Genomic DNA, 26,516 nt, shown 5'->3' with positions numbered 1-26,516 from the left:
AATGTGACAATTAAAAACAAATATAATTTTCTTAAACCTGGCCTGGACTTGAATTTTTCTAGCAATAGGATAATTTATTGTCTGAAAGTTTTCTAGAACTATATGATGTCCTAAAATTAACAAACCTATTATATTCTCCTTATCCCTCAAAAATACCTGGAATGCTTTGACCTTATCTTTGCTTCTACAAAATCACTGTGGAAACTTATTTCCTATAAACTCCCATACCTAACTATATTGAACTGGCTGACTCTACTCTTGCACTCTCGCACTTAGGTGTTACTTATGTCAGCAGCTATATAATTGGATACTTACTAATAAAATGAGTACAAGATCTAACATGCTTAATGTTAAAATGGTAAATTTACATCCTAGTTATTTTCCAAAATACTTTCACTTATATTCTAACATCTCCACCTCACCCTCCCTACAAAAAGCAAAACTTTGTCCAGGAAGAGCATTAACTAGTGATGAACTGTGGAGTAGTTTAAATTGGAATCTTACCAAGATTTTTCTTCTTCAAAACTGAAAACTTTGAGATGGACATGAATTAGCCTTGATTTAGATACCAGATTTTTCTGTAAACTTGGTGTTAGAGATCGGTAATCAGCAGTGATTATTTTCCCATGTATTCCAGAGTTCACGCGTTACTGGGGGATGAGTATTCCTTACAGCACATTCCTATTATCTCTTGCACTGGTCAACTCCTCTTGTAGACCATGCCTTGGGATATTTTAACTTCACTCACAAACCTCAGGAATGGAGTAAAGTACCTAACAGAGCCAGACCACACTTCCATCTTGCTATGTGCCACCCCCCAACAAGAGAGCTCCTTAAGCCTAAAGCGTTAGGTTATATGCTCCTAAACTCAGTCCTTATTTTACCAATTCTATAAACTCAAAATGTTTCTGTGTACAGCTTACCATGTACACAGCTGTTCCTGGTCTTAAATAATCTAATGTGAGAAATAATTACCCACAGATCAAAAATATTAGACCAGAAACATTGAAATCATATAGTTTAATTTTTAAACAATCTAATTTGAACCAAAGCACTATTTCTAACTTTTGTTCATTCAGTTCTGGTAAGCAAACTAGACTGAATCCAGATTTAGATTATAGCTCAGATTAATTTTTAACTCAGAACAATTTTTATTAGAATGCAACTTTTTATTTTTCTCTCAAGGGAACAATAGAGCCATAAACATTAGCAAAGAATGAGTTATCTTTGAAGTTTCATGTATTTGAACCAGATATGGCTCATACTGGTGATGGTCCCTTGTCATAAGTTTGTTCCTGCTGCATAATCTTCAGTTCAAGCTAAAATTACTAATTACTGAAAAATCAGATTAATGTATTGAATTGTTTTCATAGTAATACAGCAAGGAAAATATTTCTGGAATATTTGGAGTGTCACTTGTGCACCATAAAATAACGAACATTTAGAAATAGATTCAACATTGAAAGACCTAAATTTCAGGGAACAGCTCCACATATTACAATTCCAAGTATTTATCAAAACACATCAATTCAGTAGAAAGTCTAGAATTGTGATGTTTCTAATTCAATTTTATTATCCTGAATATCAACACCATCCACCCCCCACAAAGAAAGGCAAATCGTAACAAAATGGAAAAAACAAATTCAGGTTGATAAGGTAGCAAACAACCTAAATAATTTTTTTCTCTCCGATAGGATTTTAGGGCTTTCTTATTTTACACGAGACAACACTGGGGTGGAAAAACACAGAACACTTTTTTTGTACACATTTAACATTTTTCACTTTATCCAAGTAGAACTAACCACTTCGTTTTGGTCATCATCTTTTATCACTCCAAACTGTTCACCAGCGTATCTCTCCCCTCTTCTTTTCAGATAGAACCTGGTGATAAATGGACTTTGGCACATATCTCACTAGGAAACATAGTTTACATATGCACACTTAATTCCATAGTTACTTGATACAGCTTTTCAAAGTTATTTAAGTAATAAATCCTGGTAATTAAGTTCACTTGCAAGTAACCACCAGTTAATTTTGGAGGAAAAATTCTACTTTCACAACTTTACTCTGTTAAATTCTATAAGCATATTCTTTTATTTGGAGGTAATTATAGAATTCTGCTCTCAGAATGACACATTTCAATTGTTTAAACAGATACCCACACAAATTCTCACTTATACCAAGTAGCTGGCTCATATTTATATCTTCATCTCAAGAGGGGAAAACAACCATTTCTGAATTCATAGAAAAATAAACAAAGAACAGCTGGTGGAACAGTTCTAAGAAAATGTTGACTTTTAAAATTTCACTTATTTTCCTTGAAGTTCTCTATGCTTCCCATCCATGATAAACTGAGATTATGTAACAGAAAATTTTAAATTAGGTTTATGTTCCAAAATCAAGCTTCAATTCAAACCGTTTCTCCAAGAGAACTAATTTTCCCGACTTCTCCTCTTTTTCTCAAATCTAAACAAAACATTTGAGGTAATTAAATTTCAAAACCTCAAGATCTCATCAAGGTTACTTTTATGTGCCTGTCTCGATAGGGAACCACAATTCTACCTCTACATTTCCCAGTGGAAGTCCTTATGACCAAAGGGCTAAGCCACATGCCCCCTGACTAGGAGTATACAGCTTAAAATTTGGTATTGATTAAATGTGCACAATATTTGGATGTAATTGGCATTTTAAAAAATTCAGTAATGCCCATTACAAATAACTTATCTGGACAGACTCAAAAGTAACTGGTCAACCTTAAAATAAAAAGAGAACCACCGTTTAATAACATATTTATATCTTGGTAAGAATGAACCAGTGTGACCTGGGAAAGTCTAGAAATTCTTGGGTTAATTATAACAACATGGTGATAGGTTTTTCAAGGAACTTTCTAAACTCAGCAAGCCACTGGGCTCCAACTGCTCCATCCACAACCCGATGATCGCAACTGAGTGTAACAGACATCATGCTAGCCACATCAAATCTAGAAAAAGATAAAAACATTATTAGGAATTCTGAAAGCAATCACTAGATTTTAGCTAGTAACCAGCCCAAATGACAACACCTAACTTATAATCCCAACCAGGTAACATTATTTTCCACCTATTCTTCATGGGCTGTACACCTCTAGCTCAAATTAACAGTTTGAAGAAACAGACCAAACAGCCATCTAGAGGATACAGGTCCGCAAACAACAGCCCTCAGACCAAATCCCACAGGTTTACTGGAATACATTTATGTATTGCCTATGCCTGCTTTTACACCACAATGGCAGAGTATTTGCAATAGCCACCGTATGACCCAGAAAGCATAAAATAATTTACTAACTGGCTCTTTAAGAAAAAAGTATGCTGACCCCTGACCTAGAGTAAACAAGACTTCCCATCTCAAACAGTAAAACAAGAAGAGTTGTTGACTGAAGCTACAATATGCCATGGCAATAATTATAAAAACTGAGACTCAAAAACAGGTATATTAAAAAAAAAAAAAACAGGTATATTGTAATGAAAGTGAGTTTACAACTCCCTCTCCATTTTGGCACTTACCCTTTTTCATTATCTGCTGGAACCAGTCTATCCTCTGAAGCACCAATTGCCAAAATACATGCTTGAGGTGGGTTAATAATAGCAGAAAAGTTCTTAATTCCAAACATTCCTAAATTTGAGATCGTAAAAGTGCCACCCTAAAGAAAAAAAGATTAAAAACAGATCATGGTAACTGCTTGTCAACATAAATTAGAAAAAAATGACAACTGTTTTGTGAAAAGACCTTAAGATAATATTTTACTTTAAGGACTCTCAGCAACATGGATTGGACCTAGAGATTATCATACCAAGTGAAGTAAGTTAGAGAAAGACAAATACCATATGATATCACTTACATGCGGAATCTAAAATATGACACAAATGAACTTCTCTACGAAACATAAGCAAGACTCACAGACAGGGAGAACATACTTGTGGTTGTCAAGTGGGGAGAGAGGGTGGGGGAGGGATGGATTGGGAGTTTGGGATTAGTAGATGCAAACTATTATATATAGAATGGATAAACAACAAGGTCCTACTGTATAGCACAGGGAACTATATTCAATATCCTGTGATAAACCATAATGGAAAAGGATATGAAAAAGAATGTATACACATGTATAACTGAATCACTCTGCTGTACAGTAGAAATTCACACAACACTGTAAATCAACTATACTTCAATAAAATGAATTTTAAAAAAGGATTCAACTACCATAAAAAAGAAAAGGAAAATGGTAAATATATGAGGGGATGGATAATTAGCTTGTCATGATCACTTCACAGTGTATACATATATCAAAACATCAAGTTGTACACCTTAACTATTACAATTCCTATTTGCTAATTATACATAAATAAAGCCGAAAGGAAAAAAGGAATGAATGGAATACACTTTACTGAAAACATACAACTATAGCAATATGAACGAAAGTCAGTTGCGTGGCTTTTGCACACTACTTGAAAATGTGTTATTTTCAGCTTTTGATAGGTTACTCAATTTTTCTTTATTTTCAAGACCTTGTGTCAGTGAGACACAAGGCAGAATCAAAAGGCAGAAAATGCAATAGAAACATAATACCAAATTTTAAAATAACATAATTCATTAAAATAACATAATAACATTCAGAAGATAAATAATTATTACCTTACCTGGAACTCATGTGGTTGTAGTTTACCCTCTCGTGCTTTGGTTGCTAAAGAAACAACATCATTAGCAATGGTTTCCAGTCCTTTTATGTGTGCGTTAAATACAATAGGTGTGATGAGTCCTGCAGGGGTACTGACTGCAACACTGATATCAACAACGTGATTTCTATTTAAAAAGAAAAAGAAAAGTAAACCTCAATAATCATCAACAATGTTTAATTAAGAGTTTGTTTTAGGTTACCCAAGAATAGTGGTATTTACTTCAGTTTGTGCTACTTTTCAGCCAGGGAGAGCTCTTTCCTGGTTTTTAAATTTTGCTGTGGCCTCCCTTAGACCTGCACTTTTAAAAAATGAATGAGAGATATGTCAGTAGGTTGGTTTCACACGTACTCACTAACTACCCCTCATCTTCCTTGACTAACACCATGGGTACAGGTGGGGAAAAAAAGGTTCAGCATCGGTGAGAATTAAAAAGAACTCCTTAGATTTTGAAACGAAATGGACTGGCTGGAGCTGAGTCTGCAAGCAGAACTTGAGCAGATGAACGAAAGAGTGAAGGGAGAGGACTCCATGGCGGGAGAAACAGAAGTACTCATGTGGTAGGGTGGTGGTGTTGTCTCAAAACATAAAAGTAGGATTCTTAATCCTTTCTACGCCATGGGGCACATTTGCATTTGGGTCCCTTCTCAGAATATATATATTTTTTAAACACAGAAAACAAAATACACAAATTACCAGAAAAACTTTCCCCAAAACAAACTATATTGAAATTCAGTTATCAAACTATTCAAAAAACAAAATTGTGATATATGCACTTCTGTATTAACTCAATAATCTTGCAGCAGGTCTAATTATGGCTATACTTTTGAAGTAGTGATAAGAAAAAAATATATTTTAAGATATCCGCAATAACTACAATGTGATACGAAAGTAACTTGATTTTTATTTGGTCATCAGCACAAGTACTATTAATACCTCTTTGATTTGTTCTTTATATTTATAATGGGAGGAAATGCTAAATTTCAGTTAAAGGTTAGTAGAAAAGAATGACTTTCCCCCCCCAACCAAGTTCCCAAACTCCTGAATTGTATCAGAGTCTCCTTAGGGGTCGTCTATGTAAGGGCCCCTGCTAAAGTGATCTGCAATAAAGAAAAAGTTAACAAATGCTGGTGAGGATATGGAGAAAAGGGAACCCTTGTATACTGTTGGTGAGAATGTATCAACAAATTGGTGCAACCACTGTGGAAAAAGAGTATGGAAGTTCCTTAGAAAACTAAAAATAGAACTACTATATGATCCAGTAATTCCAATCCTGGGAATATATCTGGAAAAAATGAACATACTAATTAAAGACATGGAAGAAGGGACTTCCCTAGCAGTCCAGTGGTTAAGACTCCAAGCTTCCACTGCAGGGTGCTCAGGGTGGCTCCCTGGTTGGGGAAGATCCTGCATGCATGGCCAAAAAAGAAGACATGGAAGCAACCCAAGTACCCACACACACACATGAATATTACTCATCCATAAAAAAGAAAGAAATTCTGCTATCTGCAGCCATGTGGACAGACTTAGAGAATATTATGCTTAGTGAAATAAATCAAAAAAAGACAAATACTGTGTATCTTTTTTTTTTTTTTTTTGCGTTACGCGGGCCTCTCACTGTTGTGGCCTCTCCCGTTGCAGAGCACAGGCTCCGGACATGCAGGCCCAGCAGCCATGGCTCACGGGTCCAGCCGCTCCGCGGCATGTGGGATCCTCCCAGACCGGGGCACGAACCCATGTCCCCTGCATCGGCAGGCAGACTCTCAACCACTGCGCCACCAGGGAAGCCCAATACTGTGTATCTTATATGCGGAATGTAAAAAATAATACAAATGGATGCACATGCAAAACAGAAACAAACTCACAGATACAATACAGAAAACAAACTAGTGGTTACCAAAGGACAGAGGGAAGGGGGGAGTGACAAATTAGGGGTATGGCATTAACAGATACAAACTACCATGTATAAAATAGACAATCAACAAAGATATATTGTATAGCACAGGGAATTATAGCCATTATCTTGTAATAACTTATAATGGAGTATAATCTGCAAAAATACTGAATCACTATGCCATACACCTAAAACTAATATAATATTGTAAATCAACTATACTTCAATTAAAAAAAAAAAAAAGAAAAAGTTAAAACTTCACATGAAGGAAGAACTCCAGCTCTTTGGAGATTATGGGGACCATACCCCCCAGTGTGCCCAAGCTCGCCAGAGGCAGCAGGCTTTTATCACTTGCAAACACAGGGACCTGCTCTAATAATACAGTGTGTGACACTTAGCAACTACCGTAGCTGGGCTCTGGCCAAGGTATCAGACAGCAAACACTTCTTTCTTAATTAAATTACCTTGTCATTACAATATTATTTTTTCAATAATCTTCCTCCTAAGACAGTAGGGATGGTGTTTCCTATCTTGTTCACCACTAAATCCAGCAAACAGTATATGTTCAATAAATATTTGTTGAATAGCTGGACGAACAAATTGAAGGGCATTTGGTAAGGATTAATAAATAATTTATAGAACTTGCCCTGCAATGTCCATCCTTTCATCTACGTAGTGTTTCCTTCAGATATTCCTAAAAGATTAAACATAAATTTACCCTATGACCCAGTAATTCCACTCCAAGGAGTCTACCCAAGAGAAGTGAAAACATATGTCAACACAAAGAACTGTCCTCAAATGTTCATAACCATGCTCTAAAAGATATGTCTATGTCTTAATCCCAGAATCTACTAATGTGACCTTATTTAGTAAAAAGGTCTTCGCAGATGTAATTAAGTTCTTGAGATGAGACCACCCTAGATTATCTGGGTGGGCCCTAAATCCAATGCCAAGTGTCCTTGTAAGAGACAGAAGAGAAGACATAGACACATGAAGGCCATGTGAAGTTGGAGCTGTGCAGCCACAAGCCAAGGTATGCCTGGAGCCGCCAGAACTGGAGAATGCAAGCAAGAGTCCACCCGAGAGCCTGTGGAGGGAGCACAGTCCTGCCGACACCTTGATTGCACACTTCTGACCTTCAGAACTAGGAGAGAATAAATTTTTGTTAAGCCACAAATTTTGTGGTAATTTGTCATGGCAGCCCCAGAAAGCTAATATAGTCTCTAAAAATATAGTAAGACCCTCAGATGTTCTCTAAGAGTGGGGTGACCAAGGAAAAAATTAGAATCAGTAAACCATTTTTCAGTCCTGTGAAACACGTTTAGAGTTCTCTTGGGGAGTTTCAGAAAGATTTCATGATGAGTAAGTTAAAAATTAGCCCCTCTTAGGCAATCATTAAAATCAGGTCAGTATTCATGGTATACTATACTTCCTTAGTCATAAACAATTTTTCATAGTCATAAAGATATTAACACTGAATACTGATTTGTCCAAAATTTGTGCTACAATCAATTTGGTAGGATGATGGGTTGTGTGTGTGTGTGTGTTTGTAGAGAGGGTAGAACAAAGCTAAATCTTAACCTTCTTTAATAGGACGTCAGTTGATAAAGTAAATGAAATGAAAAATTTATGAAAGGCAACAGAAAAATGTTTAGAAATAGGAAAGTAAATAACAAAAGAAATAACAATTTAAAGGCTGTGTTTGCCTCTTGGGAGTGGACCTCAGATTAAAGGTTGAGCAGGTCACCATAGCCATGAATTAATATTCTAATGTACATACTATTATTGTAAAAAATTTTAAATTAATAATATAAAAGCATCTACATAGTAGAAAAAACCTAGGCTGAGTCAGAATCCTGGTTCCAATCACAGTTCTGCTACCTACTAACATATTAACTCAGCGAGTAACTCAACTTACTGAGCCTCAGTTTCTTCATCTAGAAAATGTGTAAAACCACCTAACTCATAACGTGGTCATAAGGATTAAATGAGACAACATGTGAAAGACACCAAGAGCACCATGCCAGTCACATGCTACCATAATATTAACAAATACTGTTTTTTTGGTTTTGTTTTCAATTTTGCCCCCACTAAAGTTTAGCAGAACTCATTGGTGAACAAAACCATTTCAATCCTGCTTTGTGAGAGTCATTATCAACTTAATTATACATATTTGTACACTTATCTCCCTTTTCTGAACTCAAAGAACCTGTAGTCTTTACTAACTAAATTTGGCATTATCTCAGAAATAGCTTTATGTTGTTTTCAAATTGTCTTGCCTGTGGAAGCCATCTCCCCTCCATCTTCTGCTTCTCCTTACTCCCTATACTCCTAGTTATACGTGAGACAGCCCACAAAACACTGCTGATGGATATATATGAATATATATATACCTTCCCCAGAAGTGTTATACTTACTGTCTTATAACTGTGTCCAGCCAAGAAGAATTTGCTTCAGGAACTTTTAAACATGCCAAAGCTGAAGCTTTTATAATGAAGTCATTGACAGAAACTTTGCTTCTCCCTTCTAACATCTGCAAAGACAAGAAACCATAGTAGTTTCTTAAATTCTCTTCTCAAAGACTGAAACCATATAATCTTGAGAAGGTGGGAGGGGGTGGATATACCTATGTCCTGAGGTGGAAAGGATGAAAAGAAACCAAAAGTTGGTTTTCTTCATCTATTTTAATGTAGACCATTACACCTGTACGTTTCCTGCTAAGCACTGCTTTAGCTGCATCCCATAAGTTACTAAGTAACTAAACACTAAGTAGGTGCTTGGTACTAACTATAAACACAAAGTAAACATACTATTTCCTACCAGAAGAGACTCAAGTAGTCTCATAGGATCATAGTGACTATGTTAGGCTAAAATGGATCCATAGCAAAGTCGACTTTAATCATAAACTTTAATCAAGGGTTAGAAAATGAAAATTCTCCAGGATACTCTCTGTCAGTTAAAATTAAGATGACATCCATTTTTCCATTATCAATTGGCGTTTGTAACAAAATACAATATATGAGCAAAAATGTAAATATTCAGTGAGGGAAAACAAGATTTTTAGAATTTATGAAGGTAGAATTTCCAGACCTTTTACCTTATTAAGTTCTTTCCGTACCAATAAAACTTCTCCCATATTTACATCAACAGAAAGGTAATAATGAGGTATGGTTTGCTTAGATTGCATTAACCGCTGTGCAATAACCTAAAATCAAAGAGATTCAAAAATCAATTATCTAGAGTTGAAATGAGACCTCATCTCATTCAGGGCTCTGTTTGCCCCTTTACCTTGCTCCCTGGTAATGCTTACCTCAAGCATTATTAGAACTGGAAGATGGAGGACTGCACCATAACTTAGCCCCTTCCAATAGTATTTAATCAGAACACAGTGTTTGTGTATCCCAAGAATTCTATTGGCCAAATCAAACACCTATTAAATGAATCATCTAAGGTTCCCAATTTTAAAAAAGTCTCTTCTTAGTGTTTCAAACTGTGGATGCAACTGAACAATCAGAGTAAAGATGTCCCCAACAGCTTTGGGTCGAAAAGTTATGGTAATACTCTTACTCGGCGAATGTTGCTGATTGGGATATCTGTGAAGACACCTGTAGGAACCGGCGCCACTCCTGGACTCGGGGGAGACACAGCAGCTGCTGGAGTCTAGAAGGAGGTAAAAAAGTTCTTAGTCTTAGCATAAGCAACTGTGAACAACTGTTAGTGACTCTTTTACAGATGGCAAAGTGAAAATTAAATGGTTTATAGGAAAACAGCTATTTCTATCCCAAGGGAGCAAAAGGGACTCCGATTTGGACTGTGCTTGTTTAAGAGTTTTGTTTCTAATTTTCATACTTAGAATTGGGTAATCATGTTTTAAATGTTTCTATGACTAGTTTATATCAAAATAATTTTGTTTTCACAAAACTTTCTTCAAGAAAAGCAATCAAAGCATTCCTAAATTGAAAAGATTAAGAGATAAATACAAAGAAAGTAATGTATTTTCCTGAATACTGTTAAGAAAAAACAATGACAGGGGCTTCCCTGGTGGCACAGTGGTTAAGAATCCTCCTGTCAATGCAGGGGACACGGGTTCGAGCCCTGGTCTAGGAAGATCCCACATGCCGTGGAGCAACTAAGCCTGTGCGCCACAACTACTGAGCCTGTGCTCTAGAGCCCGTGAGCCACAAATACTGAGCCCACGAGCCACAGCTACTGAAGCCCGCACGCCTAGAGCCCGTGCTCCACAGCAAGAGAAGCCCATGCACTGCAACGAAGAGTAGTCCCTGCTCACAACAACTAGAGAAACGCCACACGCAGCAACAAAAACCCAACGCAACCAAAAATAAATAAATAAATTTATTTTAAAAAAAGAAAGACAAATCTTTTATTTTAAAGCAAACATCTAAATAACTAAATCATTTTCCTTACTTATAGTTGATTATTTTAGCACCTTTACTGATCAAACGGAGTTGGCTATGTGGATTTAATCCCCCTGTGAACTAATTAACTACATAAAACTCAAACACTAGCCAACCAACTTGCAAGCATGCTTTAAAAAATAGGGCCTGGGGCTTCCCTGGTGGCGCAGTGGTTGAGAGTCCGCCTGCTGATGCGGGGGACACGGGTTCGTGCCCCAGTCTGGGAAGATACCACATGCCGCGGAGCGGCTAGGCTCGTGAGCCATGGCCGCTGAGCCTGCGCGTCCGGATCCTGTGCTCCGCAACGGGAGAGGCCACAACAGTGAGAGGCTCGCGTACCGCCAAAAAAAAAAAAAAAAATTAAAAAATAGGGCCTGAATAAGATGATAAGTTAGGAAAAATTTAGTATCACTACTCAAAAAAGAACAAAAACAACTTGGAGTGGATTTCAATGTGGTATATCATCTTTGCTTTTGTGTATGAATAACAGCACATTCATATGTACTTATTACTAGCCAGTGAAATTAGACAAAAGAAACACAGTTCTGATTAAGCTATTTCACTCATAAATAATGTATGCAAGGGTCTAACAGGCTGGACAAAGCACTCTGCAGGGACAAACTGCAACCAAAATTTAGGAAGCGAAATATAACTCACAGGAGCAGTTTTAGTAGGCACAAAGGAGTCGACGTCCTTCTTGATGATTCTGCCGTCTGGTCCTGTCCCTGGAAGAGACACAGGAATACCACACACATGACAGCGTACCGCTAATTCCTCAAGGAGATCAGCACTGTGATCCTGAAGTGCAAGTTCCTAAAGGTTCTCTAACAAAGACCCTCTAAAGGGGCCACTGCCTTAATCATGCCCCTTAAACTTTTCCCTAAAAATAACACCTTTTGTTGCCCTCCTCTCCGTTAGCTCCAAAACACCCTTTTTGAAATCCTGGAATATATCTCATTTGGGTTCTACATTCATTTGCTCATAAACAATTCCCTTGCTACAGAGTCGACAGATATGATAACAATTATTTTGGACAAATCAGGCAAGTCAACTGTTTTTACCCTGACATAGCATGAATAACTCTCAAATGCAATGATCTCATCTTTAGAACCATTCGTTCTATATGTGGTCTCCATTATTCACAGCTTTCTCACAGTAGCCAAGGCGCTATATTGGCTTGTGTTAGAGATTATGAAGGAAAAAGGTGCCATGTTACACATGAAGAAAGATCTTCAAAGTTCCCTCAACAGGCTTAATTTTACTTTCATTCAATTTCTTTCCTCCTCCCATCCACAACCTCTTAGGTTTAACATTACACCTAAGTAGATAATCCTGAACCTTAATTCTAAGGAGATTCAGAATTTAGTTATTAAAATACCTTTTACACTGGCCCACTTCTAGAAAATATTTGGTCAAATTGATTCATCTTCCCCCAAGGCAGACTTTTAAAAGGATTCTCGTTGTGTGCAGTTCGTCCCAACTCCTTTCCTTCATTATGAAAACTGAGTTGGCTAGGATTGTGTTTATCCTCACCAGGAGCTCTAGAACAGAGGCAGCAGTATGCCTATTAGATTCCCTTCCTTATAAAAGACAGAAACCATAACCTCCCCTTACAATCAAGGCTGATCTGGACACTGCAGCCCCTCAAGATGAGGAAACTGCAGTACCACCTGCCTTATACTAAGCTTCATCCACCTATAAGAATTTCCTATTAGGAGTTAGCTGAAATCTTTGAAATTGTTTTGTCTCTCTCCCTAAGAAGGCACAACAGACCATCATAAAGCAATATGGTATAAAGGGAAGAACACTAGACTAGGAGTGAAAAACGTAGGGTTGTTGTCAAACATAAACTAGACAGATGACTGTGGTCACTTAATCTTATCTGGTCTTTAGTCTCATCTGTAGGACAGATTATCATACCAGCCCCTACTCATGGGAATGCTGTGAGGATAAAATGGGACAGTGATGTGAAAATGCTCTGCATCAAAGAAATATAAACCATAATATGGGTAGCTCTGAGACAAATCAAACTCTGAATATCAGGGTTTAGGCTTTCAGAACAGTTTCTCCCCAAATGATTACATTTTGGTCAAATTTGGTAAGCAATCTGTCCCTGGGGGAAAGGGGTAGGGGTGGGACTGGAGATTGAGTTCAATAACCAATGGCCAATGATACAATCAACGATGCCTATAAAAATAATAATTGACCCCTATAAAAATAAAACTCTTGAACAACAAGATTTGGAGAGCTTCTGGGTTGGTGAACACATTAATGTGCCGGGGGCGGGGGGGTGCTCCCAGAGAGGCACAGAAGCTCAGCACCAACCCCCACTCCCCATACTTTGTCTCATGCATCTCTTCTATTTGACTGTTCTGAGTTGTATCCTTTATAATAAACAGGCAATAGTAAATAATGTGCTTTCCTGAGTTCTGTGAGTCATTCTAGTGAATTATCAAACCCGAAGAGGGGGTCTTGGGAATTCCTGGTTTATAGCCAGTGTGTCAGAAGTATGGGTGATCCTCAGGACTGGCATCTCAAGTGGGGGCAGACTTGTGGGACTGAGCCTTTAAACCTGTGGCGTCTCGGAACTTCCCTGGTGGCGCAGCAGTTAAGAATCCGCCTGCCAATGCAGGGGACACGGGTTCGAGCCCTGGTCCAGGAAGATCCCACATGCCATGGAGCAACTAAGCCTGTGCGCCACAACTACTGAGCCTGCGCTCTACAGCCCGCGAGCCACAACTACTGAAGCCCACGTGCCTAGAGCCTGTGCTCTGCAACAAGAGAAGCCGCCGCAATGAGAAGCCTGCACACCACAACGAAGAGTAACCCCCGCTCACCACAACTAGGGAAAGCCTGTACGCAGCAACGAAGACCCAACGCGGCCAAAAATAAATAATTTAAAACAAAAACAAAAACAAAAACGTGTGGAGTCTGATGCTAACTCTGCAGAGTGTCAGAATAGGATTGAATTGTTGGATGCTCACGTGGTGTAGAGAACTGATTGCTGGTGTGGAAAGAAAATTACATTTAGTATCAGAGGTGGTGTCATAAAACACCAACCACTGATCCTCTCAGCTCACTTATTTCAGGCCACTTACTCCCCCTAATGCAAAATTTCTTCCACTCCACTAATTCCTCTGCTCTCATCATGTTGTCAAGCCTCCTGTCTTCACTTCCTCCTTACCCAGCCTACACTCTATGGATCACTGTTATAATCACTCCCTGGTCAAACTCTAAAACATATGCCTTCTCAGTGCCAGCACCAGAGTAGCTTAATATTGCTGGGGGGAAAAGTACACACCTAAATTCAGAGGCACAAAACTAAAATAGACACACAAAACTATCCAGAAATTAAATTGTTTCCCTTGAATTCACTTTCCCTGTCTCTGAGAACACTATTTCACAATCTCTCTAATCTCAGACCTTCCCACACTAACTCTCCAGCAGATCCCCTCACCTTATACTTTTTTAATTTTTTTGGCTGCGTGTGGGATCTCAGTTCCCTAACCCGGACTGAACCCAGGCCACAGCAGTGAAAGCACCGAATCCTAACCGCCAGACCACCAGGGAACTACCCCCTCCCTTTATATGTTACTGATCAAATAGCAGGAACCAGAGAGGTACTCTCCTCATCTGCTACCAACAAACCTATAAACCTACCCCATATTCTCCTCTCTCCTATAAAGGTAGACAAAGTGTCCTAATTCCTACCCCAAACCAATCCCATCCCCTCTTACATTATCAAAAACTTTGTACCTTGCCAAATTATTCTGCTCTTTCTCCTTTTCTACATCACCAATTTATCCCTTTCTATTAGACCACTGGTTCTCAGCCAGGGCAATTTTGCCCCCAAGGGGGCATCTGGCAATGTTTGAAAATATTTTTGGTTGTCCCAAGTGGGGTATGCTACTACCATGTAGCAGGTAAAAGCCAAGGATGTTGCTAAACATGCTACAATGCACAGGACACCAGCTGTCACCCTGCCAACAAAGAATTACCTGGTCAAAAATGTCAACAGTGCCACAGCTGAGAAACTCTACACTAGACCTGTTCTACTATCACTCATTTTCAAAAGCTCTCTCTTGAGCCCAAATGCTCCCAAAAGCTACATTTCTATTTCTATGCCTTCCTTCACAGCAAATGTTCCTGAATAAGTTGTCCACAATGTTATCTCCACTTCTTCATCCACTTTTCATTTTTCAAGCTGTCCAGACCAGCGTCCACTGCGCATTTCTTTTGAAGTTGCTGTTGTCGAGTCCCCATATCCAATCCCTGACTAAGTTCTGTTGATTCTATGGCAGAAGTGCATGTTGAAGCTGTCCATTTCTTTTCATTTCTACTCTCACCACCCTTGTGTAAGCCACCATCATCAGCTCCAGCAACAGCATCTTAACAGGTGCCTTGGCTTTCATTTAATCCATTTGCACAGAGCAGCCAAAATGATCTTTTAAAAATATAAATCATTTTATGCCACTTCCTCATATTAATCTTTCAATGGCTTCCTACTGTACTTTAAATAAAATTCAAATACTATCATAACCTGTAAAATCCTTTATGTTCTCGCCCCCGAGTTTCTTTCTGACCTCATCTCCTACCACTAGATCATTTGCTCACTATGCTCCATTAACACTGGCCTCCTTTCTGTTCCTCAAACATGCCAAGCTCTTTCCACTTCAAGCTGGTCTTTGCCCAAAATGGTTTTCCTCCAGTTTTTCACATGGTTGGCTCATAGCTGACTCATCTTTCAGGTCAGATCAAATGTCATCTCATCAAAAAGACCTTCTCCAACCACCCCGTCCAAAAGCAGTCATGACTACACCTATATTCACCCTGTTACTCACTAGTATATCACTTGGTTTATTTCTTTCTTAGCATTCAAATCATCTTATTTAATAAGTTATTATCATCATAGCTAATGCTATCATCATAGCTAATGCTTTCTATGTACGGGCACTGTTTATTAACTTATTTAATCCCAACAAGCTATAAGTTATTATTTTTATATACAAATGAAGAAACTGAGACACAAAAGGTAACACACCTAGTGTTCGACAGAGCTGGGTTTTAAATCCAAGCACTCCAGCTCCAAAGCCAATACTCTTAACTACTATGCTATAACTCCCTGTCCATTTAATTCTTTATTGTTGGTAATATGAGCATCTGAAACTGGAATCTTGTCTGTCTTATGAACAAGTGTTGGATACATAAACAATACTCAATGAATATTTGTCTAAATAAATGAATCACTTAACTCTAACTGCATGATAAGAATATTGAGATTTTTCCACTCAAATCTCTCCTAAGGCAGTCAGTATTGCTAAATATCTAATAAATGGTCCTTGTTTACTTGTCTAAATTCTTCAGATATAATAATTAACCTAGTCCCTCCTCCCCTTAAAATGTATTCCAATTTAAATTGCTGTCCCTGATTCTAATCACATGTACATAAAGAATGGCAATACACTAGTGAAATAATATTAAGGTGAAAAAAGGGTCTTCCAATATTACAAGAATCCTCTGAAGTAAAACAGCGATAACATTCTATTCTTGTGCCTTTGGGGATTGGCTTGCTTTCTAACCATAAAAACAACAGATTGCAGACAGATGATAACCACTGATGAGTGCTCATAGCTGGACAATAAAAAAATGGGAAATGATAATTCTTACTTCAATAAATGTTATGCAAATTAAATCTGGTAATTAAAAGACTAGCACATAGTATCAACCATCAAACCATGTTCCAGGAATAGTAATTTCCCCCCTTTTCCAAAGTATATTAATTACCTTACATTAAATTTTAGCTTAAAACATTTAAATGCCAGCCAATAATAGTAATAATGTGAACAAAACTAATATGTACTGAGTACTTATTACATTCTAGATACTGTTCTAAGCACTTCACCTGTTTTAATGTAAACTATTATCTAGTTTTACAGATGGAAAAACAGATGGATTAAAGTAATTCATCAAAAGACATATTACACAGAAAATGATAAAGCCAGGATTAAACCCTAGATGGTCTGATTCAAGACCCCATGCTCTTATCACTAAGCTACACTATCTCTCTGGGGAGGAAAAGATAGGTAAGACATTTTCCTTTGCCCTCAAGGGGCATTAGTTCAGTTTTGTATGAACTTTATTATTTTAAGTCACTTCAAATCACCCCAACTTCATGTTTTGTTCTGTGTATTACTACATTCAATCAGCCTGGCACTAATACATATTTCTTATTATACAATCAAGTACCATAACCCAACTCTGCTGAACAAACACATCATACTTTCACCAACAATTAAGCAGTTCCCGTTAACAGGGAAGGAAAAAAAGATATAAATTATATAGGTAGATCTTAGACAGACTAAACAAAGCACAGTAAATTTTCCTACTCTGTGGTGGCACCAAAGGAGATATTTCCCTCCCTCATCCTTCCCCCGACTATCGCAGATAAGATGACTATATACAGTTGTACCCTCTGGTCCTAAGGAAGAAACTCTACTAAATTTTAGTAAAACCCCACTCCATAGAAACAGACTTACCTTTTACTTGTGTAAGGTCAATCCCTTTCTCTGTTGCCAGCTTCTTTGCAAGAGGGCTAACAAACAACCTTCCCTTTGGTCCAGCAGGAGTAGCTGGGCGGGTGGCTGAAGGTGTAGGGGCTACAGGTTGGGGAGTTGGAGGAACAGGGGCTGCCTTTTGAAAAAAGTTACAGATTGTTAATTCACCACTGCAAAGATTGGTCTGAAAGATTTAAGAGTTTATAGTTTATTTAGTCAAACCTATTTTAATTAAATAACTTTCATCTTTTTTTCCAAATATCAAATGCACATTTTTCCTGCTTAACCAACATAATACAGCAATATGAATAGAATAACATTATTTTATGTCAAAGACAGAACAAAGTCAAATTCTCTAACTCCATGATTAACAAAGAGAGGCATGGAATTTAATTTTGGTAACCAGTATATAACATCCTTATAGCCTTTCTTCACTTTAATCACTTGTCCCTTCTTTATTCTCATTCTCTTATATCACCTACATGGCTTTTGTTTTTACTTAACCTAATTCCAAAATAATAAATTATTCTGGAAGGTTCCATGTTGAAACACATTAAAAAATAAAACACTACAACTACTTGCCAGCTCCCCATATATGTACGGCAGTCAGAAATCAAGTTTTCTCTGACAGAACTGTGTACCTCATCTAAACTCACATGATTCTACACCTGCAGAAGCTTCATTATAGCGTTACTGATGCCTGGAATTCATACAAGTTCATGTTACAGGTATATAGTATACAGTGCATAGAGACAGACTAAATTCTATGCAAAATAAGCCATTTTCGTGAAGGTTCCAATGTATTACAAATATAAGCTTGACCTACTATATGTTAATACCAAGAGGATTGACAATGACAAAAACTACAAATTCTACAGAAAATGGGTGACAAAGCATTACCTTCCATGTATGTATGTATGTATGTGTATATATATATATATATATATGTGTATATATATATCTATCTACACCTAAAGCAGAAAAAGAACATGCCACCTCAGCTTTGTTCTCAGCAGGACTCAAGACACCAGGAAAAAAAAAAGCTATACAAATCAAACTATTGACCATTATGTGAATGGTGCAGTGCCACACCCTGTGTAGGTCTCCACAAATGTTAACTATCTCCTTCCTTATTCATAGAATCTTAGAGCTGGAAGGAACCTAGAATATCATCTACTTTAATCCCTTAATTTAGAGATGAATAAGGTTTAAGTGTTCCCTCAATTCTAGAAGCATACCTACCGGGGATGGGGTAGGTGGTGGTGCTGGTGGTTTTAAATCAGTTACTTCAGTTGGCTGATAGTCAGCAAATGCTGGTATATCTGCCTCTTTTTCTACAATGATACAGAGTGGGGTTCCTAGAGGGACGTCTCTTGTACCTTCAGGGATCAGGATTTTTGCTAGGTAACCTTCTTCCTGTACTTCAAAACCTTAAATAGAAAGAAAAAACCATTATGGAACTTAAAGGACTCCACTATTCTACCAAACTCAAAGCACAGTTTTAAGTAAAAAGTTCTTCTTCAAAGTAGCTATATAACCTTTTGCAAGCTATTTAGCCTCTCTGTGTCTCAGCCTCTTTACCTACAAAATGGGAATGACAATAGTACCTACCTCACGGGGATATTACAAAAATTAAGTGAACATTTTCCAAGTATTTAGAAACAGTACCTGGCACAAAGTAAATACTAAATAAATATCTGTTAAATAAAACTATAAGAGATTACACAGGGGTTAGTTCTGAACGTTTTCTTTAAAACATCCCCAGGGGCAGCCCCTTGCAGACCCACAAGACTCCAAGATGGCATCAGTTGTACTGCTAAAGATCAGAACCACATGGTTAAATTAAAAGACCTACTACAGTTGATAGTGACATGGGATTACACCCCTAAAAGCATCTTTGGAACTTTTTGAGAGGTCATGCTTGGTATTACACCAACTATTTCATTATGAAGAAATACAGCATAACTAGAGATTCTGTGGTGTTGACTTTATTCAGTTACTGCTTTTCTTTTCTTTTTCTGGCCACACGCCTTGCGGGATCTTAGTTCCCCCACCAGGGATTGAACTCAGGCCCTCGGGAGTGAAGCATGGAGTCCTAACCACTGGACCGCCAGGGAATTCCCAGCTATGCTCTTCTTACAAGGAACTCAAATATGAAGAGTTCCGAAAGTAAAACTAAAAGAACCCATTGGAGAGGACAACTTTGCCTTCCAGATCTTGGCTTTCTGTGGCGTTGTGCCTCTCCCTGACAAACACATCTTTGATGAATCCTTCCATATCCCAGTTGAGAATTAATATACAAGACATGTATAAAAAAAAAAGACTCCAAGACCACAATAGAGTTTAAAGAGTTTGACCAAGGTAATACTTCTCTAGTGACCAGAGTCTTTAGAATACTAGTCTCTACAGCAACATTGGTATTCAAGTTAAAATGCAAAGCAGATCTATTTTTGCCAGGGTTTTTTGGTTTGTTTCTCTCTTTTCAACAAACAGAATCCTTTCTTCTAATAAAATCTTATGGGAGGAACCGCAATATGCAGAAAGATAAAAAGGAGGTGTCCTGGTGGAAGTGGGGCAGCGGGCACGGAACAGTAGAGTGCTGCTCCTTAAGTTCTCCTTTGCCTCAACGTGCCATCAAGGGTTTGAATAACAAAATCTGAAAACAACCACTGCAGAGGATGCCCAGAATCTCCTACTGCATCTCTGAGAACTGGACAGGAAATACATTTATCTACAAATATCTAGGGCTTCCCTGGTGTCGCAGTGGTTGAGAGTCCGCCTGCCGATGCAGGGGACGTGGGTTCATGCCCCGGTCTGGGAAGATCCCACATGCCACAGAGCGGCTGGGCCCGTGAGCCATGGCCGCTGAGCCTGCGCGTGCGGAGCCTGTGCTCCGCAACTGGAGAGGCCACAACAGCGAGAGGCCTGCGTACCACAAAAAAAAAAAAAAGAGAATACAAATATCTATACATGGTATGACAAATATGATTATCTATATGGGTTTTGTTCTAAGCATAAAAATAAATCAGAGAGGGAATAAAAGGAAATGTGATATGATATCTGAACAGGTAATACATACATTCCATCACTCATTCTCAAACTATGAAAACAATCTAAGCCCTGCTTTCAAGTCTTCCCTCAAAGTCATCTGAAATTTTTTGGTATTTTCCTGCCTTTGATGTTATTTTCTCCTGTTTCTTCTTTTTCCCCCTTGCCCAGTTTAGACAATGATAAGGCTAATAAATAAGCAAACTCTGGCCTAAAAATAATCTCTAAGCTGACATATCCTTGATCCAATGAGACTACAGTATGGTACTGACAAATCCAACTATGCACACTTTTGTTATGAAATATTCTGTTCCAGGAAATGAATCCCAAGAATTAAAATTTTTCATGTTATCACTCACTCATTATAGGATAGGACGGCAATCCTCTTCCCTCATTGGAAAACTCAGTGCCTCAACCATTAAGAGCTGAAGAAATCTCACCTATAGTGGCCTTGTCAGTCTCTATCTCTGCCAATAAATCTCCTTCACTTAGCTTCTCACCCACTTTTTTTTCCCATCTCTGAACTGTGCCCATGGTCATGGTGGGAGAGAGGGCAGGAAGAAGCACCTGTAGAAACAAACACATTTTATTACTGTGTAATACTAGGAAGCTGTGGACACAGTGGAACTAAGGCCAGCGAACAGTTTTATGGAATGATAGTGACTGTGACCATCCAAATTCCCATGCCCCCACAGCAGTAAAAGCCCACTGCCTCAAGTGTCCCTACACGTGAATCTTTCAAATCTCAAGCTTTTATAGTACCAGCGATACTCTGACCCACCTTCGAAATACTTTTCCACCCTCCGAACGTAAAAACAATGGGCAGATGGGAAGGAGTTCTTACTAAAAATTAATTCCTCAATAAATATCTAAGCACAGAACATCTTTTTGTCTTTCTTAACACTTAGATTAAGCTACAGTTTTTCATTTTCACAGAATGACCTTAGTCCAGACTTTCCACTAAAATTTTACTGTGTGCTGTATTGGCATCTATCTCTTCACTCAGGGGAAACTGAATTTCTCCCAAACTTCCCAGATACTTTTTCAAGATAAAAAAAACTCTTATTAAGAACTGTTTGGGACTTCCCTGGCGGTCCAGTGGTTAAGATCCTGCACTCCCGATGCAGGGGCACGGGTTCGATCCCCTGGTCGGGAAACTAAGATCCCACATGTCACACGGTGCAGCAAAAAAAAAATGAATGAATGAATGAACAAATGAACAAACTGCTCTTACAATAGTCACTTCCACCCCAGTAAAATCTAAACATCAGATTGGCTGATCTAAATTTAAAATTGCTTTCTTATTTATACAGCTTGTATGTCCACTGAATTTGGATGCTTACTCATTATGGGTTTTCTTTGCTATCTTTTAGGTTTTTTTTGTTTTGTTTTGTTTTGTTTTTTTGCGGCACGCAGGCCTCTCACCACTGTGGCCTCTCCCGTTGCGGAGCACAGGCTCCGGATGCGCAGGCTCAGCAGCCATGACTCACAGGCCCAGCCGCTCCGCAGCATGTGGGATCTTCCCAGACCGGGGCACGAACCTGAGTCCCCTGCATCAGCAGGCAGACTCTCAACCACTGCACCACCAGGAAAGCCCTCTAATTAACAACAGGATTATGCTGAGAGAAAAATCATTTCAATTGATGATGTCTCAGGAAGGTGAGGGGGGGAGTAAAACAAAACTTAGAACTCTAATTAGAAAATTTTTAAAATGCTTTTCTTGGTCAGAATCATCTATCTTATCTATCTACCTACCTACCTACCAACACCGGGACTTAGTTGTGGCACTCGGGACCTTCGTAGCTGCGTGCAGGATCTTCATTACAACCTGCAGAATCTTTTTTTAGTTCCCTGACCAGAGATCGAACCCGGGCCCCCTGCATTGGGAGCGTGGAGTCTTAACCACTGGACCACTAGGGAAGTCCCTCATCTTCATCTACTTCTTAAAAATTAGTGGATCCAATAATCTCTATACTGTATCTTAAAGGATAATTAAGACAGAACCCTAAAACGTTCACAAAAAGCCAAAGACATAAATTATAGAGAAATGTACTGTCTTGTGTAGTGAGACAGAATTTGCAGAACAGGATGAGATAAATGCGTGAACTGACCACCAGGCAAAACTTTATAATGAGTGAATGTTAATAAAAGACCATGGAGGACTTCCCTGGTGGCGCAGTGGTTAAGAATCCGCCTGCCAATGCAGGAGACACGGGTTCGAGCCCTGGTCTGGGAAGATCCCACATGCCGCGAAGCAACTAAGCCCGTGAGCCACAACTACTGAGTCTGTGCTCTAGACCCCCGCGAGCCACAACTACTGAGTCCATGTGTCACAACTACTGAAGCCCACGCACTCCAGGGCCCGCAACAAGAGAAGCCAACACAATGAGAAACCTGCACACCTCAACGAAGAGTAGCCTCCCCTCGCCGCAACTAGAGAAAGCCCGTGCACAGCAACAAAGACCCAATGCAGCCATAAATAAATAAATAAATAAATTTATAGAAAAAAAAAAAAGACCATGGAATAGAACATGATGTCCAAAGGAGAAAATTATTCCTATACAAAAATTTCTACAAATAAACTAAGTAAAGGAAAGTTCTAGTCTTAATCCTTTAGAAAAAGTGCAGCTGGCTTTTATCCATTTCCAGTATCTGAAACACAAATATAGATGGGATAATCTTAATATCTAATAAACTAATTAGCTTCTTATAAACTGATTTAGTTAATAGAATCAACAGTGACTATATTTACCACCTTCAGCTTTGTTGCAATGTTATTATATATGTCTATTTGACACTTATTCTTTATTTTAGTTCAGTCTTTTATTAATACTACTGGACTACTTCACTTACTCTTAGAAAATAGAATACCACATGTCAAGGAAAAACACCAATTGGGAACTTTCATTCAACAGACAGTACTTGGGGCCTACTAAAAACTCTTGTTTATACAGGGAGTAGTATAAGTACAAATCATCCTCAAAATCTAACAAGATGTTCTTGAATGAGAAGTACCAAACATTATCCTATCTGCTACACTGAGGCTGTGAAAGGTTAAAAGAACTAGCCAAGTTCACACACCTGGAAATAACCACCAGGAATAAAAGTTGTCAATTTGCATGTTTAAACCTCTATTTACTTTCAAATGACAAAAACTAGCCATATTTAATGCCAGTTCCCAGGATGTGAGAGCCACCTATGAAAAATAATAAATGAATAATAAATTTTCTAGAGCAAACACCCAGAGGCTGAGCCTCACCTGCATGTGAGGAGGATATGAGCTACCAGGAGCCTGAGCGGGAGGCGCAGGTGACGGAGCAGTGGCAGCAGGGGTTGGTGCTGGGGCTGCTTGTGGGGTAGGTGCTGCTGAAGAGTCCAGTGTATAATTTTTAAAGGCCTCAATATCTTCAGGTCTAAGGAAGAGAAAGAATGCATAAGTATAAGGGGGTTATAAAGTGGATTCAGTAGTCTTAGAAGCCTTTAACTAACTTCTCAATTCTGGGTTAAAATACTCCACTTGAGCATCTAAGTTCCACAGATTGCCATGGTACTACTCACTTTTCAACTGTGATACAGATGATTGCTCCAATTGGAACATCTCTGGTACCTTCAGCAACAAGTATCTTTGCCATGTAACACTCCTCCAGGCTCTCAAATCCAACAGTAGCTTTATCAGTTTCAACCTTTTAACACAAAAGCAGGAGCTTAGACTTCTGCTGCCAGTATGAAGTTTATTAGCTTGTGTCTAAAATCATACAGTTCAAAGTGCAGTAAGTCAGAAAGAAAAAGAAAAATACCACACGCTATCACTTATATGTGGAATCTAAAATATGACACAAATGAACTTATCTACAGAACGGAAATGGACTCACAGACACAGAGAACAGACTTGTGGTTATGGGGCGGGAGGGGAATGGAGTGGGAGTTCGGGGTTAGCAGATGCAAACTATTACATAGAATGGATAACAACAAGGTCCAACAAGGGAACTTTATTCAGTTTCCCGTGACAAACCATAATGGAAAAGAATATTTTTTAAAAATGTATATATATGTATAACGGAATCATTTTGCTGTACAGAAGTTAACACAACATTGTAAATCAACTATACTTCAATTTAAAAAAAATCATACAGTTCAACAGTCACAAGAAAATAAAGCCTCTATCACAGGTTTGAAAGAATTACTATTAAAAATATCTTAGCTAAAAATCAGTTTGGCTAGCTGCTGCTAACTTATTTAGCTAACCAACCTTCTCTAATATCAAGTTGTAAAAAACATCTAAAAGTTTCTTAAGCAAAAGGGATAACTACTCACTCAGGAAGTTAATGCTCAGTTTAGCTAAGCCGGTCCCTTCTAACTCATTTCCATATTTTAAAACAACTTACCTCTGCAATTAATTCACCCTCACTGATTTTTTCCCCTTCCTTTTTCTCCCAGCGGGCTATGGTGCCTGCCTGCATTGTGGGGGAAAGAGAGGGCAATGGAACCTGGAGAAGACAAAGGAGAAATACAAAATTTACAAAGAGCTACCTAACTCTCATTCTGGTTTAACGCTTCACTCAAGTCACTACAATTTAACACAAAGAGTTTGAGTCCCAACACACAGTGGGCACTGGGGATATAAAGGGGGTTCCTGCCACCAGAAGCTCTCCACCAGAAGGACAGGCTTCCCGCTCCACAGGCCTGCGTGGGTCTCACAGCTTGTACTCAGCAGACGTTCCACATACCGCCCCAGGCTTGGCGCTCTTCAATGGAATAGGTCAGGAGAAGGAAGCTCAAGAGCTACAGCAAAGCTGGGTAATGGAGAAGGGACACTGACACGCAGTATACTTGGAGGGGGATGGAGGATCACTGACTGAGGCCTCTGAGGAAGGATCCCACGAAGGACAACGGGGTCCCGCGAAGGACAGGTATGGGGCTCACCTTCTGATGCGGGGGGAGGCTATACCAGCGGCGCCCAGGAGGTCCCCAAAGCTGCAGCAAGACGCGATTCCGCGGTGTGGCCCAGGAGCTGGGGCTCCAGCCGCAGAGTGCCCGGAGCCTGCCATACCCTGTGGTCCTGCTGCAGCAACGAGCCGGAGCCGAGCCAGCCTGCGGGGTCACGCACCGAGCTCCCGGCTCCTCCCGCAAGGCCGTCCACCGAGCCCCAAATCCTGCCCTTGGGGCTGCATTCTGGGCCTGTCGCGCACAGACGCGCCACATACTGCCGCTGACCCCCACACCCCAAAGCCAGCGCCGTCTCCGAAGTGACCTCTCCAAGAGCAGCGCGTCGTTGCCGTCAGCCGCACCGCGCGGCCGCAAGTTGTCGTAAAACGGGCTCCAAAGATTCGCCTTACACCCTCCGTGGACCAGAAACGTGTAGAACGTACGGTCTTTCTCCCGGGTGTCGGGAAGAGGGTGGCCCAGGGCGGGTACTGTGGAGCCACGAGTGGCAGGGGCGTTCCAGCGGAGCTTCCGCACGCCGAGTCTGGAAGAATTAGACGTGGAGAGGAGTGGCAGGTGGTGGGCTCGCAGTGGTGGCCGCATCTCAGAGGAGGACTTCACCTAAGCGCTGTGTAGGGCACGGCCGAAAGGGAGGGGCCTAAAAAGGTGGCGAGAGCGGGGCTGATACAGGCAGAGTGGTCAGAGGTGGGCTGAGGGGCGTGGCCCCGTTTTGAGTAAAGAATGGGAAGGGTCTCGAGGACCGGCCGGGCGCGGAGAGCCTGCGGCCGAGGGGCGGGTCTAGGCGCTCCGGCAGAGAACTGCCAGAGGGCGCGTCACTGTGCTCGGCGGATGCGCTCGCAGCCTCAACGGACCCAACCGCCACCAGGTTTGGGGCTTCGCTCCGCGCAGGCTGTACTGGGTTACAAAGATTTAATTTCAGGTTTGTAGCCCAACAGGAAACCGGGGTGAACAG

At 39.6% G+C, this 26,516-nt stretch overlaps 1 protein-coding gene across 1 annotated transcript; it reads right to left on the bottom strand.

The window, feature by feature from the left end:
* Nucleotides 1–1,080: 1,080 nt before the first annotated feature.
* Nucleotides 1,081–25,907, bottom strand: DLAT (dihydrolipoamide S-acetyltransferase). The gene is made up of 14 exons (XM_030836907.3): nt 25,544–25,907; nt 25,006–25,107; nt 24,179–24,303; nt 23,880–24,033; nt 21,061–21,187; nt 18,815–19,002; nt 17,555–17,708; nt 11,676–11,743; nt 10,171–10,263; nt 9,701–9,808; nt 9,021–9,136; nt 4,674–4,836; nt 3,543–3,679; nt 1,081–2,980 (listed from the first exon to the last, which is right to left on the bottom strand). Exons 1-14 carry the CDS (start codon nt 25,820–25,822, stop codon nt 2,851–2,853), a joined length of 1,944 nt encoding a protein of 647 aa, XP_030692767.1. The 5' UTR covers nt 25,823–25,907; the 3' UTR covers nt 1,081–2,850.
* Between the last annotated feature and the right edge of the window lie 609 nt (nt 25,908–26,516).

The sequence above is a fragment of the Globicephala melas genome, chromosome 8 (assembly GCF_963455315.2).
Source record: "Globicephala melas chromosome 8, mGloMel1.2, whole genome shotgun sequence".
Classification (NCBI taxonomy): domain Eukaryota; kingdom Metazoa; phylum Chordata; class Mammalia; order Artiodactyla; family Delphinidae; genus Globicephala; species Globicephala melas.
The sequence above is the reverse complement of the archived record's forward strand: the minus strand, read 5'-3'. Positions and strand labels throughout refer to the sequence as shown.

Coding starts and splice junctions, on each gene's coding strand:
- DLAT (XM_030836907.3), bottom strand. CDS start 25,822: ATGTGGCGCGTCTGTGCGCGACAGGCCCAGAATGCAGCCCCAAGGGCA. Junction 17,709..18,814: donor CACCACCTACCCCATCCCCG/GTAGGTATGCTT, acceptor TTTTTTCAAAAG/GCAGCCCCTGTTCCTCCAAC. Junction 2,981..3,542: donor CCAGCAGATAATGAAAAAGG/GTAAGTGCCAAA, acceptor ATCTTTTTCTAG/ATTTGATGTGGCTAGCATGA.